The sequence below is a fragment of the Brachyhypopomus gauderio genome, chromosome 9 (genome assembly GCF_052324685.1).
Source record: "Brachyhypopomus gauderio isolate BG-103 chromosome 9, BGAUD_0.2, whole genome shotgun sequence".
In the NCBI taxonomy this organism is placed as follows: Eukaryota; Metazoa; Chordata; class Actinopteri; order Gymnotiformes; family Hypopomidae; genus Brachyhypopomus; species Brachyhypopomus gauderio.
In genome coordinates this window covers 25774432-25791984 of record NC_135219.1, presented here as the reverse complement: position 1 = coordinate 25791984, position 17553 = coordinate 25774432, and the positions used below count along the sequence as shown (strand labels likewise).

The 17553-nt window shown below is 39.0% G+C and overlaps 1 protein-coding gene across 1 annotated transcript; it reads right to left on the bottom strand.

Moving 5' to 3' along the window:
* Window positions 1-22: 22 nt before the first annotated feature.
* Window positions 23-16287, bottom strand: kcnk5b (potassium channel, subfamily K, member 5b). Its single transcript, XM_077018139.1, has 5 exons — window positions 15593-16287; window positions 14309-14420; window positions 13928-14094; window positions 4836-5004; window positions 23-2516 (listed from the first exon to the last, which is right to left on the bottom strand). Exons 1-5 carry the CDS (start codon window positions 15776-15778, stop codon window positions 1780-1782), a joined length of 1371 nt encoding a protein of 456 aa, XP_076874254.1. The 5' UTR covers window positions 15779-16287; the 3' UTR covers window positions 23-1779.
* Window positions 16288-17553: the final 1266 nt, after the last annotated feature.

Here is a 17553-nt window from a genome sequence, read left to right as displayed (position 1 = left end):
AAATAATGACACATTGACAGTAGACAAATAATAATAATAATAACAATAATACACATATGCATATACACATACAGTACATACATAAAACAGAGGAGCAAAGCCATATAATGAGATTAGAACTATAGATTTCTAGAGAAATCTGATGTGAGATGATTCTAGCATAGTTTTTAAATCTACTTAATAAAGAACAATATTCATTCATAAAGAGAACAGGCTTTTAACCACTCCACTTACTGTAGTGAATGTGGTATTTTACTAAAAGTATGACTACATTTATAGAATCAGAGAAATTTGAACTGAAGTTAAATGGTATCAAATTCGAACATAAGTATAATGGTATCAAAAGAAAGAAGTTTGAGATTAATCCAGTTTCTAGTGTCCATGCAAAAACTTTGTAAATATTGAAATGAAAAAACAAATGCTCCTGGGCTTAATCTTCTGACTTTAAAAGGTACATGAATCCACATCAAGTTTAACTCTTATTTCAAGAAACATGGCTACAGGATATATCTTATTTATTATTTTGAAATGAGTCTCTTTTACTTCAGAATATATGGGCCATTTGACAAGCCTTTGTGGTTTTATAATTTGTATTAGGATGTTTCTTAAAAGAATCTCTATTATATCTTTTGTCTCATACCATCAGTGATAATCTTGTTATTACACTTGAACTCAACAGTCATTCACTTTTAACATGGGCGTAGAAACAGTCAACTCTGAATATAAAACTGCTAAAGGAATCACTTTGCAGACTTTCTTAAAATCTTTATAACAACTATCACATCAGATCATATTTTTCAACGAAGGATGAGAAATTTAAAACATCATGGCAATCTTTTTCATAGCAATCTTTTGTAAATATTGACTTCCTACCAACTGTGCCCTATTATTCCTTGACCGCGGTCTTCATCCATGTGAAATTTCAAACCCTCTAAAATATTCAAGGACCTTCAAGGACGGCTGTCTTTTATGCCTGTTTTCAAAAACTTTCCAGGGCCTTGAACTTATTTTTTCAGATTCACAAACTTTCAAGGATTTCAAGGACCCGTGGGAACCCTGTCTATTTCGGCAGTACAGAATTCAACAGGAATATGTCATGAGTTTCACTGTGATGCTCAGAATCTTGGTGTTATGCTGTCGGACAAATCAAGAATGCAACTCCAGTATTTCTATGTAAGAATCACAAACCTCATCAGCTTATTCTACTCCTGTTCCTCAAAAGCACTATAAATGGTTTGAGCAATATTTCTTTTCAGACCAGCTTGACATTACAATTTATCAAGAGATACAGTATACTGAATAGGCTGACCACATTAACCAACTCTGAAACTTTTAAAATGCTGCAAGAAATGTGTTAGGACATTGAGAGATTTCAGCTCACTGCATAGCAGCTATAATTTTATAATTTCTTGGCTACTTGGCTATTGGGCAGTACTGAGCATCTTGAATTTAACATGATAGTGTGACTGTTAGCAACCTGAAAGCATTATCTAGTACTTTGTCTTATTTTTGAGTAATTCACCTCCAACACTTTGCTCAGCTGTTGATCTCTGCTTCTTTGTTTCTACTTATTCCAGCATATCAGGGAGTTGTCATTTCACTAGATGCACAGACCACCTCCCTTTTGGGCTCCAGGCCACATAAATAACAGTATTCATTAATTGATATTCAACTACAATTAAATTGCCCTTTATGCTCATCTACCTAGTAAAAACTCACTGACTAGTATTACAGATTTGGCAGTTAAGAATTAGGTGAAACTTCTCCATACAGATGGACTCAGTTTCCATGTTCAGACCGTTCTTCAGTTTGGCCCTTTTCTAACAAATCAACCTCATCAACTCTGACTACTGAGAATCTTGTTTCTTGTTGTTGTTCTGTGTTCTCATCAGAGTTGATGGTAAAGTTAGGCTTCTGCATGGAGTCCAACAGTGACAGATGGGACTCTTTGGAATCCCATGATACTTCAGCATCTTTTTCTAAACAGGTCTTCATTCCATTTTCTGTGTCTCCACTGGGTTCCAGAAGAGCTCTTTGCTCTTCCACATTATCACTAGAGCCCCTGACCCTGGAGATAATCATGTAGACATTATCCCCAATGCTGAACCGCCGCTTCTGTCGTGGGGAGTGGTCAAGTGGCACCACCAGCTGTTTGAGAAGGTCGCTGCAGCTCTTGGAACGGGTCAGTTCCTCCTCCTCCTGCTTTCTCCTCTTTTCAGCCATGCCAATTGCTCTGATAACATCACTGTAATCTTCACCCTTTTCAGACATGAACTGGAAAATATCAACAATGCTGGAGTTATGATGTAGAGCTTTTTTCATGGGCTCATCCAGAGCAGGTTTGTATGGGAAATGTTTGTGATGCATCTGCCTTCGTTTCTTCAGGACCTTATGGGCCTCCACCACCATGTGTACATTCCAGCTGAAGAATAGGGACAGCCAAGCCAAGCCCATATAAATCCACATCTCCACACAGAACCGGTACAGTGGCTGGTACTCCACGTTTTTGTTGACACCTGTATTAAGTGAGATAAGCATACATACATAAAAATATTAAAAACAAAATTATTATTCATCTAAATTGTCACTTTTTTAGTATATGAGTTGAGATGGACTCTTTGAAAGCACACAAGAATATACTGGAAACATTTAATAAATGGAAAAAAGAAACATGCATCTTCCAATGTGTTAAAATAAAGGTCTTAAAATAAAGTGTTGTTCCCAGTAGATAACTAATAGCATGTATTTCTAGTTTATGTTTAACACAGCAATAGATATAAATGCCATAGTTTAATAGTATAGTTAGCTTTTATAGTCCACTAAAGAAATAAACCTCTTGCAATTATGAAACTGATGTTTTCTGAACTCTATTAGTAATTTCTCACATCAAAGTGAGAAATTAAAGTCAAAATATTTTCATACATCTCATTCCAAAAAAATTCCAGGAGCCCTCTTCATGATTAAGGCTTTATGATCAGTGTTCACATCAACTGGAAGTGTGACTGTATGAATGTATTCTGGACACTAATGCCTTTAGTTGCTACACTTCCTGGGCAACATTTTAATTGAACATTTTAACATGGCCTCCTGGACACTTATCAGGGTCATCATATGCCTTAACACTGCTGTCTCCTGGCTGAGGACCTGACTGAGAAAACGTGAAGACGTTAAGATTGGGCGTTTTGAAAATAAACAACCATTAAATAATGAGATTTTTAAAAGCAAATAATTTCGAGTATATGTATAAATATTTAACTTATCCCAACAAACATGCGACGTCAGAAAGACGTTAAAATCATGTCTGTATCACATCGGTCAGTCCAGACCCATTTTTGCATGTCTGGTGGATGTTCAAAACTGGTTCAAAATTTGACAGTGTGACTAGGACCTTAACCTTAACTTAACATGGACGTCTATGACGAGTTTTCTATCTGAACGTCTGACTAGGACCTTTATTGGATGTCAGTGGACGTGCAAAAACTGCAACTGAACGGCAGTAGTAGACGTTCAAAAGACGTCGCAAAAACTTTCATTCTGGCTTTTCAGTGGACGTCTTTTGAACGTCTGACAAAGTGTCTTTGCTCGTGCTGGAAAATATTGAAATGGACCTTGAAAGTGACATACAAGTGTTTGAATTCCACAAGGTGTATGAACCCTGCAAACATGACTTTGTTCATCGCGCTGAAGTGCGGTGCACGCGAGGTCGTGCACCTCTCGAATTTTGTAACTTTGCGCGCACCTCAGCGCAATGAACTAACTCGTGTTTGCAGGGTTTTAAAGGTGCACATACAACTTTATAAGGTGGAGTTCAAGCGATTGTACCAATATATCCAAGCACATTAAACTTAATTAAGTTAAATATTTATACATATACTCGAAATGATTCGAAATATTGCGCTTTTAATCACATTATTTAATGGTGGTTTATTTTCAAAACGCCCAATCTTAATCTCTTCACGTTTTCTCATGTTTCGTCCTGGAATTACAAGAGGCTCGTATATTTGTTAACGTAATACAAGATAACCGTTCATTCAGACAGATATTTGTTGTGAAACAAAGTAGTTACAATTTCAACATTTTCAAGTACTTTAGCCTAAATTCCAGCACTTTTCAAACCTGAAACACACTGAAACACAAAGCAGTATTAAAATTAGTCAGGTAAGTGTTCATTCCCCTGTTGTTGAGGGGTGTTTCTTTTATACTACCACATAGTTTTGGACAACACTGCAAAGTGGAAAGTATAAACGCCTCCACCGCTTGCGGAGGTTCGCGCGAGGTGGGCGGAGTCGAGCGCTATGGTCACTCAACCAGGCTTTAGTGCCCTTAATTGAAATGTTCCAAAAGCACCGCTTGCAAACTGGCTTGTTCATGTCCTTCGGTTTTCCATCTGTATCCGCTTCGAATCCAACAGCACTGCGTTTGCTTTAGCTGTCATTTTAGCATTACAAACCGTCCTGTGCATTACGGCAGCTTGGGTGGGTCAAACGAAAGCGCATTTTATGTAAAAAGAATCGATACTCAAGAGAAACGAGTATTGTACCGTTTCAGAATGTTCAGTATCAATACGTATCGATATATCAATTTTTTTGACAACACTAAAACAGTATGATGGGTCCATGTTATAACCCATCATCATATACCCACTGGAATTTCAGTCTAGTGGGAGTAGTATGGCCAAATCAGTATGTTCCATCTGTTCTCACTATTGCAGTGGGCTCAGAAATCTCTTTATATTCAGCAAGAGAAATAATCCAAACCCATTTTATTAGACACAGAGTTATATGCACCTTGGTTAAATGAAGCAAGGGAACCAGTATTCACATTGTCAGAACTACCTGCAACATAGTCCCCAAATCCAACTGTAGTCAAGGTGATAAAACAGAAGTAGAAGCCCTCCAGGTAGGTCCATTTTTCCACAGTCATGAAGATAAATGGTGGGATTACCAGGTGGAACAACAAGCCCCATAACAGGAACAAAGTTGTGCAGATAAGCTGGACTTTTTTCTGAAAGACAGAAAAAAGTTCAACACCTAGTTTTAGACAGTAACAATAGGCAAGAAAAGTTAGAAAATGATGACTAGCCACTTGTCATACAGCATGACCAAGAATACTACAATTCCCAGAGTCCCCTGCATTTAGCCCCTCAGTATTACCTGCATACATTTCCAATTTAGCCACACACACATATATATATATACACACATACATACACTACCGTTCAAAAGTTAGGGGTCACTTAGAAATGTTCTTATTTTTGAAAGAAAAGCAGTTTTTTTTTCAATTTAGCTAACAATAAATGCATCAAAAATACATTCTATACATTGTTAATGTGGTCAATCACTATTCTAGCTGTAAACGTCTGGTTTTTAATGCAATATCTACATCAGGGTATATACAGAGATTCTTAAGTTGAATTTAATACCTTTTTAATACCTACATAATATTTTTTAATACCAGCATGACTTAAAGCGGCGACTGAAGTGGCCTCTTGGTTGTTGCTAACCACTGGCCTAAACCAGTCTTTAAACAGGCATGAAAATGGGTCAGGGGTTAAAAAGGTGAGAAGACTGGTGGGAGGGGAGGGGGGGGGGGGGATTACGGTAAATTGCAAATAATAAACAAAATACAACATGATACTGTTGTCCACAAACTTTAAATAAATTATGCATGCAATGTATGGATTATATTCAGATATAACCAAAAGATTTCCCTCTGCCTCAGAGGATGAAACATGGACTACTAAAAGCAACCAGAGCTTCCACTTGCCCAAATAATCCATGTACCTCTGAAGGCAAAGCACGAATGATCTCTGCAGCTTCTGCACTGTTACTGTATCTTTGCACCAGTACTCTCCTAATAAGGTGATACATAATATTTAAAATAATCAAACAACAGGTTTGATTATTATTATTATTTCTAAGTTTGAGGTGTTTGGATCACACAGACGAACATTTGTGAGACGCAGAACAACTGAAAAGATGCTGGAAGAGTGCCTGACACCATCTGTCAAACATGGTGGAGGTAATGTGATGGTCTGGGGTTGCTTTGGTGCTGGTAAAGTGGGAGATTTGTTCAAGGTAAAAGGGATTTTGAATAAGGAAGGCTATCACTCCATTTTACAACACCATGTCATACCCTGTGGACAGCGCTTGATTGGAGCCAATTTCATCCTGCAACAGGACAATGACCCAAAGCACACCTCCAAATTATGCACAAACTATTTAGAGAAGAAGCAAGCAGCTGGTGTTTTATCGGTAATGGAGTGGCCGGCGCAGTCACCAGATCTCAACCACATTGAGCTGTTGTGGGAGCAGCTTGACCGTATGGTACGAAAAAAGTGCCCATTAACCCAATCAAACTTGTGGGAGCGGCTTCTGGAAGCATGGGGTGAAATTTCTCCAGATTACCTCAGCAAATTAACAGCTAGAATACCAAAGGTCTGCAATGCTGTAATTGCTGCTAAGGGAGCATTCTTTGATGAAAGGAAAGTTTAAAGTAGAAAATTTTTTCAAAAAAAAAAAAAAAAAAAAAACATTATTTCTACCTTGTCAGTGTCTGGACTATATTTCTATTCATTTTGCAACTCATTTGATAAATAAAAGTATGAGATTTCAGGGAAAACACAAAATTGTCTAGGTGACCCCAAACTTTTGAACAGTAGTGTGTGTGTATATATACACTACCGTTCAAAAGTTTGGGGTATTATATATATTATATATATATTTTAGGGGTGGGCATAGATTTTTTTTTTTTATATCTAGATTAATCTCACTGAAATCTTGAAATTTATCTAGATTAGTCTATATTAAAATGGCCCATATGCGTGCTACCCAAGTAATGACTAAAAGTCATTTTTTGAGATAGGGTTTCTTAATACAGAGGGTGCATTAGACCAGGGGCTCATCTCCTGTTTCCAAAATGCATCAATGAAAGCTGTTCTACTTTGATACTTGAAGAAAAAAAACTCAATAAAACAGCTCCAATAAAAAAGCTCTATAAAATGTAGGCTACTCGTGTTCAACGGTTTATTCAGTTAAACATGAATTTGTAAGCTTACATACTGTACATTAAAAGGGGTTGATAACATGTTTATTCAGCTAAACATGATATTTGAAATGTAAGCCAACATTTAGTACATTTAACCTCGTAATTTGGGGGGGGGACTTTTTCAAAAGCTGGTTTTGGTCCTCTGCAAAAGAAATATTCTAGCGCTAGGACCATGCAGAAAACGACCGCTCCGAGCTCCGCTCCGGTAACACTTTACATTCTTAAAAATGAATTTTCCATGAAGAAAACCTGGGGACTTTGTGGCTGCATCCATGTAAACACACGTATGATTTGTAATTCACAGGTTTGAAAACTCGTTCTCGCCCCTACTGTGCAATTTGGTTAGGAATACAGCAGAGCTAAACTATCAAGTTGAAAGTCATCATAGTTTGCTTACCCATTTTGACCCAGTTCCCAACCCAACTTTAAGAATAGATTAACGGCGATAATTTTTATATCGCCCGATAAGATTATCAAATTAACGAACGCCGTTAACGGCCCACCACTAATATATATATATATATATATTACACAGTTGTGATCAAATTTATTCAACCCCCAATGCTGCGAAGGGTTTTATGGAATTCAGTGCACATTTGTAATTGGTGTTCATAATGAAATCTTACAAGGACTTGTTAAAGAACTAAATGCAACTAAGATAGCATCAATTTTTTTTGTCATAAAGTATTAAATGGCCTTTTTGTGATTTCTTCATTGACACAATTATTCAACCCCTTTACGACTACCACTCCTAAGAACAGAGGTTCATTCCAGTGTTTTCCATCAGGTATTGAAAACATCTGTGGATGTCAACGAGCAGCAATCAAGCATGATAAGCACCAATTAGGCAGATTTAAAAGGACTGTGATACTCAGCTCCTTCTAGACATCTACTGGTGTGTTTCCAAGCATGGTGAAGGCAAGAGAATGGTCCCAGAAGACAAGAGAAGAGGTTATTGCTCTTCACAAGAATGGCAATGGATATAAAAAGATTGCGAAGTTGTTAAATATTCCAAGAGACACTATCGGAAGTATCATTCGCAAGTTCAAGTTAAAGGGCACAGTGGAAACGTTACCTGGTCGTGGCAGAAAGAAGATCCTGACCGCGACTGCTGTGCGCTACCTGAAGCGTAATGTGGAGAAAAATCCCCGCGTGACTGCTAAGGAACTGAAAAAAGACCTGTCAGATGTGGGCACTGAAGTTTCAGCTCAGACAATAAGGCGCGCACTGCATAACGAAGACCTCCATGCCAGAACGCCCAGACGCACCCCCTTGCTGACTCCAAAGAACAAGAAAAGTCGACTGCAGTATGCCAAAAGTCATGTGGACAAGCCACAAAGGTTTTGGAACAGTGTACTGTGGTCAGATGAAACTAAATTAGAACTGTTTGGGACAATGGACCAGCGCTATGTTTGGAGAAGGAAGAACCAGGCTTATGAACAAAAGAACACCTTGCCTACTGTGAAGCATGGCGGGGGGTCAATTATGCTTTGGGGCTGTTTTGCTTCTAATGGTACAGGAAAGCTTCAACGTGTGCAGGGTACCATGAATTCCCTTCAGTACCAGGAGATCTTGGAGGAAAATGTGATGGAGTCAGTCACAAACCTGCGGCTTGGGAGACGTTGGACCTTCCAACAGGACAATGATCCGAAGCACACATCCAAGTCCACTAGAGCAGTGGTTCCCAAAGTGGGGGGCGCGCCCCCTAAGTGGGGCGCGGAGCTATTGCAGGGGGGGCGCGGAGCTTGAAAGTAAAACGTGCACATGTGTCAATATTAGGGATGCACCGATTCCGATATTAATATCTGAAAAAATTCTAGATCGGGTATCGGGGACAATGTGACCGATCCATAAAAACAGATCTATTCACTCTAATTATATGCTTGTATTGCTTGCTTTTCGGAGTTAGTTCAACCCTAATACTCGCGCTGGTGGTATTAAACGGTAGTCCGTTTATTTGCTGGTTGACCAAAATAAACCTGGGCTCCAGCAATACTTCACTGTTCATACATGAACTGGTGAGTTGTCCAAAGCTCATTTAATGCGTTACTTACAGAAATAAATTAAAGAGTAGTGGTCTGACTCGGTCTACGGCGGAAAGCTAAAAAAACAATATTCCATACGCACGCTCAACTCGCTCCCTTAAAGAGACAGTACACATATTTCTGGCCGTTACATGCTTTGTGCTCTGCGTGATGTCTGCGCTTGCAAACTAGCCGCATATGTATTGCTGTTTCTCTTATTTCATCTCCTTATTTATTTTAAATTACTTTTAGAATTCTTGAACCATTTAAAATGTTTCTTGCAGTTAATTTTTTTCATGTTTGACCAAAGTTGTGAACCTATTGTTTTTGTAAGTTTTCAACACATCCCTAGTCAATATGGGGGGGGGGGGGGGTGTAGGGGGGGCGCAAAAATATTCTCATCTACTAAAGGGGGGCACGGCAGAAAAAGTTTGGGAACCACTGCACTAGAGCATGGTTGAACATGAAAGGCTGGAACATTCTAGAGTGGCCATCGCAATCACCAGACTTAAATCCAATTGAGAACCTCTGGTGGGACCTAAAGAAGGCAGTTGCAGTGCGCAAGCCTAAGAATGTGACTGAACTGGAGGCTTTTGCCCATGAAGAATGGGCTAAGATACCCATAGGTCGCTGCAAGACACTTGTGTCAAGCTATGCTTCACGCTTGAAAGCTGTCATAACTGGAAAAGGATGTTGTACTAAGTACTAAAAAATAATGTCACTAGGGGGTTGAATAAAACTGATAATGATGTGAGCACAGTAAAGACATTTGTGGTTATTCCATCATAAATATTATGTTATGTTTGTCTAATTTATAAGTGCCTCTTTGATATAATTGTAAATAAGATGACTGAAATGATCAAAATCAATGTCAAACTGGCCAAAACACTTTATTTCAGTGGGGGTTGAATAAATTTGATCACAACTGTATATATATTTTAGTGGTGGGACTTTAACACGTTCATTTCGATTAATTAATTACAGGAAAATTAACGAACTAAAAGAATTAACGCATTTTAATGCATGAGACACTTTTGCACCGTGGAATGTTTTTTTCCGTGGAATTTAAATATAAAAAACTTCCAAATGGAAGTACAAACACAAATAGTGTTATTTGCACTTTATGCAGGAAGGAGTTCGCTTATCACAGGAGCACTTCCACCCTTCGTTACCACCTCAACGCAAAACATGTTGGGGCTAACGCGCAGGTCAGCAGTGTTGGGAACGTTACTTTAAAAATAGAGTGACCAAATGTCCGTATTTCCCATATTTCACGTCCTGTCCCGGGCGTCCCAGGTTTTTTTTAAAGTGAGGAAATGTCCTGGTTTTTAAATGACCTTCATTGAACCATTAAGACTAGATTAAACTTTCGCGAGTGACCGTGGCGCGCAACTCCGCACACCTCGTGCGAGCAGCAGAGGCGTTTAAACTTGACGCGTCACATTATTTACAGTGTTGTTCACTCTCTGTGGTCGAAGATAAAGGCTTACAAGAAGCGCTGCAAATTGCATCAATTGATGCAAGTTACAAACTGCTGTCCAGAAAGACAATGTCGAAGAAAATCCAGCAGCTGTATGATGAGGAAAGGGAAGTAAAAACAGGTTATTGTGAAGAGCGCCACAAATGTGGCTTTGACTGGGGATCACTGGACCTCTGTTAGCAACAAGAATGATCTTGGTGTGACAGCTCATATTATAGATGATGAATGGAAGATCCAGTCATTTGCTTTGAGCATGCAGAAGACCACTTCTAGGCACTATGCCTGTGGCAGAGGCCTGGGAAATTAAAGAAAAAGTATACCATCTAAAATCATCTTCTGATTTACTTCAATTCTTCTTATTCTTCCAATATCCTGAGCAAAACTTGCAAAATTAAACAACATTTTTGGTCAGAATTTCCAGTGTTCTGCAAACTGTTTGCTCTGCTTTCTGCACTCATCTATTGGTCTGTGTAGTAGACTGGTGGAAAAATAAACAAGATGTTGAAGTTTATGATTATGTTCATTGATTCATTCATCATTCAAACTTAAATTAATATTTCTCATGTTAAATTCTTAAATGCGATTAATTTCGATTAATTAATTACAAAGCTAATTAATTCGATTAATTTTTAAAATTGTGTCCCACCCCTAATATATAACATTACAGGCAGGTATACAGTAAGAATACTTTCAAAAATATAAATAATAGTTGTTTATCAATTTAATCTATTCCTTTATCAATTAACAAAATGCAAAGTGAGCGAACAAAGGAAAAATCTAAATAAAAGCAATATTTCTTGTTACTACCCATTAACTTCAAACCATCATCAATTCTTATAGGTACATCTGCACAAAGTCAGGGATTTTGTAGGAATATAGTAAGGTGCATGATCAACCAATTATACAAAACTAATGATCATCAATTTCACAAGTAGGTTGACACACAATCATTAAGTGAAAAAGATACAGCTGTGTAGGAGGCTTAAAACTGGGTGAGGAACAGCCAAACTCTGCTGCCAGACTGAAGTTGTGGAAGACAGTTTCATGTCTCTGGTCATACATACACCATGGCAAGACTAAGCACACCAACAAGACAAGGTAGTTACAGCAAGGTTTCTCCCAGACAAAGATTTCCAAGCAGACTGGGATTTCATGATGTGCTGTTCAAGCTCTTTTGCAGAAGCACAAGTAAATGGGCAATGATGAGAATTGTAGACACAGTGGTCGGCCAAGAAAACTTGCAGCAGATGACACATCAAGCTTATTTCCCTTCGAAATCTGAGGATGTCCAGCCATGCCATCACCTCAGAACTGGCAGAAACCAGTGACAGAAACCCATCTACTGTCTGGCCAGAAGTACGGCCAGAAGTGGTCTTCATGGAAGAGTTGCAACCGAAAAAACATTCCTCCGACATGGAAAACAAGGCCAAGCGACACAACTATGCACAAAAACATAGGAACTGGGGTGCAGAAAAATGGCATCAGCAGGTGCTGGACTGATGAATCAAAATTTGACATCTGGCTGTAGCAGAAGGCAGTTTGTCCTGGAGAGCAGAACAATGACGAACACAGTGAAACACGGTGGAGGTTCCTTGCAAGTTTTGGGGCTACATTTCTGCAAATGGAGTTGGAGATTTGATCAGGATGGTGTCCTCAATGCTGGGAAATACAGGCAGATACTTATCCATCATGCAATACCATCAGGGAGGCGTATGATTGGCCCAAAATGTATTCTGCGGGAGGACGATTACCCCAAGCATACAGCAAATGTCAAAGAAATATCTTCAGCGTAAGGTAGTAGTAGTGGTCCTGGAAGTGATGGTATGGCCCCCATAGAGCCCTGATCTCAAGATCGAGTCTGTCTGGGATTACATGAAGAGACAGAAGGATTTGAGAGCCTACATCTACAGAAGATGTGTGGTTAGTTCTCCAAGAAGTTTGGAACAACCTACCAACAGAGTTAAAAAAACTGTGTGCAAGTGTACCTAGAAAAATTTATGCTGTTTTGAAGGCAAAGGATGGGCACACCAAATATTGATTTGATTTACATATTTTTCTGTTCATTCACTGCATTTTGTTAATTGATAAATAAACTTAACACTTCCATTTTCAAAAGCATTCTTAGTTTACAGCATTTACACACTCTCTCTCACACACACACACACACACACACACACACACACACACATTTCCATGAAATTATTGGGAAGTATTGCTGACTTTCTAGAACGTATACTGATTACGTATATTCATGGCCTGTGCATTCATGGCAACACAGTTTTATTTATGGGCAACATGGTGGCTTGGTGGTTAGCATATTTGCCTCTCAGCACTGGGGTCTTGGGTTCAAGTCCCTATCTGAGTGGAGTTTCCATGTTCTCCCCGTGTCTGCGTGGGATTCCTCCGGGGTCTCCGGTTTCCTCCCACAGTCCAAAGACATGGAGGTTAGGTAAATTGGCCCTCCCTGATTCCCTGATAAATTCTCCGTGAGTGTATCTGTGTGTCTTCATGTTCAATAAAAAGCAGTTGTCTGAATGTCTGTGCATGAATGTGTGTGTGCTTGTATGCCCAGTGGTGGATGGTGCTCTGCCACTAGGGTCTGTCCTCTCTCCCCTTCCTGCACCCCATTCAGTCCCCCAGGGGGCTGTGGATCCTGGTAGAGAGTACGCTGTGCGCAATTGGCTGCCGCTTCTCGCCGGTGTGTGAATGGTAGTGTAAGAGTTGTACCTGTGTTAAAATTGTAAAGCGACCTTGAGTACCTAGAAAGGCGCTATACAAGTTGAACATTCATTCATTCATGGCTTGACCTGGTTTGTTGTTTGCTATTTTCTTTTGGATTTGCCCTTTTTTTTTGCCTGAATGATACCATTATGAAAATACTGACCTGGACTGATTTTGGATTGTTTGGATGCCCTCTCTTTTGATATGGTTTTGATCCCTCTTTTGTCTGTGTTCTTACGAAACCCTGTTTTCAAAAGTCTGCACATGTCTGCAAAGTGACCTGAACCAACCATCACAGAATACTTTGCCTCCTAGGCAGATGGTAGACAAAGAGAGAATAGCTCAGGCTGTGGCTGCACAGGGGCAGCTTCAAGGACATCAGGACCAATCTGAAGACCTCAGGTTCTCCACGGACGTACTCTCTTGACAGCAGGTAGGACACCAACATCTCATGACTGAACTAACCCATAGTATGCGAGAAACTTTTTACTTCAGCCATCACACCACTAGTATTTTCTTCACGTTTCATTTTGTTAACAATCTTATGGGATCTTTAAATACTCCCCTTAAAACTTGTTAATGTTATGTATTGAATAATATAAAGGTATGATAATGTAATCGGACTGTGGGATGTTGACCTGAGAAGGAATCGTACCGCGCTGAGGCCTTTGTGGAGAAGCACATGGCTGAGGCGCCTGGCTCTGCTCCCGAAGAACGTGCCCACCTGACTGATCCAGGTGAGACACAGGGGGATGCCACATAGCCCAAAGAGGATGCAAAAGCCACGCCCACCAGCAGTTTTTGGAGCAACATGTCCATAACCTTAAAAACAGGGAAGATGATTTTAGATCCAGGCAAATAAAACTAAGATGGTAGCCTTCTAGAACTTGCTACACGAGAATCAGAGTTTACCTCTGCTTGCTGAATCCACCTGTTGACTTATATGGTCATGCTTGACTAAATATCTATTATGCATTCTCTGGGTTAACAATTTTATGAAAATTCTGACAAATTATTTTTTCCATATATAGTTTACCTATGGTTGTGATGATGGTAGCAGCAAAGATAACAGCATTTTGCCAGGTCCAGATGTTAAAATTTTCTTCTCCTGTGATGATCACACCTTGGCCTGCTGCAGTAGCTACAACCTGGAGATAATAGGATTCCCAATTAATAAATAAAAACAATATAAACATCCTAACTTGATGACAAAATCAAAGCAGAGCTAGGTTAAATTTATTCTTACTCTATATGCTATCTGAGTTATATTAGGGGTGTAAAGGTTCTTTACACTGGGTGTATTTGCTCCATTCCAAATCGGAAGTGACGCACACACACTTTGTTGTTGTTCGTTTTCCTCTTCACTATTACGCTAGACACATCCAATCACAACCCCTCCCATAAGCAGATAATTTGTCTAAGTGCATGACTATAGGGCAAAAGTGGCATAGCTTAGAACAAACAAGTATAGGCCTTTCTTAAAACAGAGGAATAGCTTGGTGAAATTGTTTCTTTACTGGTGTGTATCATCCTTTTAGAGTATTCCGTGACTATCCTGACCAATCTCAGAGATTCCAAATTAGGATCTGATGTTAATACTACTGCTGTCATTCCAAACTGTAAAACAAATTAGTCTCTGGTAGCATTTGAGTTAGTTTACTGTCTTTATGCAATATTCTTTAAGTTTTCAGGAATTAAATAATTTCAATAAAAGCTAGACAGTAGCAGTCACGCAGTTCTAACACCTTACCTCACTGTTCTGAACATCTGCCCACCACCACTCCCTAAGGAAAACAGGTCTATACAACAAAGCTCATTCAAGTGTATCAGGCAATTCATCTTATGAACTATCTTTGCAAGTTGTTAATTAAATTGAACCTAGACATCTTTTACATCTCTTGGGTCACTTTTCCAGTATTAACAGCTCATAAGGAAGAATGGCTTCAATATAAGTTTTGTAGTAAGCTGTAAGACTTGTGTGACGGGTCCCTTGTTTCCAATTGTTGCGTTAACTTATTTGCCTGTGAGACGCTGAACAGGGAAAGAACCAGTAGTTCGAATATACATAGCGGACGAAAATGTTTTTTTTTAATCGCGCGTTGTATAGGCTACTTCAGTTCCATGAAATCTCTCCAAAACCACAGCACTGGTGTGGCATTGGCCGGGTGGGGGACTGCTCTCGTTGTCCATAAAGTTGTGGCTACACGGAGCGCTAGCGATTTTAGCAACCCAGGAAACTCAAAACCCATGCTTGACTTCGACTGAGTCAAATTGCCTCATAATCGGCACTTAAATATGTTTCTTAAGCCAGTTCGCCTACCTCAATAATCTCGTCCAAGTCTTCTTTTGTTAAACAAGGATGTTTCTGGAGGATAGTTGCCTTTTCATTTTTATACTTCTCAACTGCAGATTTCCAGTTCGGCTCTTCGAGGACTTGAAATATCGCAGCGCCAAGTGATATATAGAATATAATCACCGAAGTTAAAATAGGACCTTTATCTGCCATAATGTTGGAGACTACTTTAATGCGCCTTCTTTTTAGTAATTCTGTATGGACCTATTTCAAAGTGTGACTTTATTCAACAACTGGTGTTGTAACTTGAAAAACAATTAAGCGACTAAGTTTCGTTAGTACTCGCCGACTTCTTTCGTTGTAATAACGTTTACAACGCGTTGAGGAAAAAAGGAAGTAACATCTGAGAACCACCCGTATGTGTACGCACATTTCCAAACGATCTGAAGACTTACTACCGACCAACATGCCATGACTCCTGTTTGCCTCTTGGTTACGTTGGTGCCATTCGTTCTAAAATTATCATAATCTACTCGGCGCTCACAAATAAAGTTTTTCTCAAACGATGACACCTGAGAGATGCCCTTGCAAAGGAAAAAACAATTTTTTTCTGTCATCCGTACTCATTCTATATCATTAATGCACTAACGCACAACTTTCTATAGGTAACCTGCGGTTAGCTATCCTGCCCAAATTGCCAGCTTAAAATCCGATCATTAAACCCGCCCACAGGAAGAAAAAATAAAAGGCCTCAAAGATTCCTTTCTCGGTTTTCGTGGGACCAATTTAGAGAGATAATCATTTTTACACGACACAAGGGAAATAACTTGTTGGCCTGTATCGTAGGCTGTATTGAATAATATGTATTGAATAGTATTCAATATGGTCAATACATAGTCAATGCAATGGCTGTATTGAATACAGCCTACGGAATTATTGTGTGTAACAGTGAGGATTGTAGTGACAGTAGCGTTTAAAGGCTTTAAAGCATGCTTGCACCATCGATTTTACAAGCTTGGCTTGACTCTTTAAATTTGACACATGCTCACAATATAAATTATTCCTAACAAGTCAAAGGCAGCCTCAGTCACCTCCTGTGCTCATTTCTAGTTATGCTATTTTGCTATTTTTGATATTCAGATATGAAAACTGATCAATATACTATATTGCAGATAGGACAATTGTGCACTTACCAGTAGTTATAAATAATTACATGGAGAGGAGCCAGCCGAGGTGTTTTAATATGAGCCGTTCCAGACGTCCAAATGGGAGGAGACCCCTGGGAAGACCCAGGACGTGCTATTTAAAGCATATTAAATAAGCTTCCTTTATATTCATCCAAGATTTTACAGTTAAACTATCCCTAGATTCTAGGTTGTACAACCATGAATTTCACAAAATCATAATAGGCCTATATTGTCTCCACAGACAATATAGTGTGCAACAGCATATAAAAGTCTTCAATGGAACTTTTTAAAGGGACATTTCATCAGTAGACTTTTTAAATTATGTTTTAAATAAATGTAATACTCAACAATTTGTCCTTTCAACAATAACAATTCACTGACTTAGAAAACTAAATTGTTGCAACCATGTCTGTGATATCTTACACAAAAGTTTCCTGTGTAATCTCGTTTTAGATTTACTTGAAAATGAAACACCTACAGTTAACTCTTCAGATCTTCTGTGAAGTGGGATTGTTGTTGACCAGATATTTTTTGGTCCCCTTCATTCTGATGACAACTTTTTGTGGGCGTATTATATCCTTTTGCATACATTAACACAGTTCCCTGGGGTCTTCTTGAAATGTATATGACCTGCTTTAGTCCAAAAACCACAAGGATCACAGCTTCCTCCTTACCATGTCAAAACAACCCTTGCCAAACAAACATTTGAGTGCTTGTTTTCTTCATCCCTCTTCCACATAAATGCTGGGAAAAACATGGCTGCTGGAGAAACTATAGTGTAACCATTTTGAAAACAGAGTA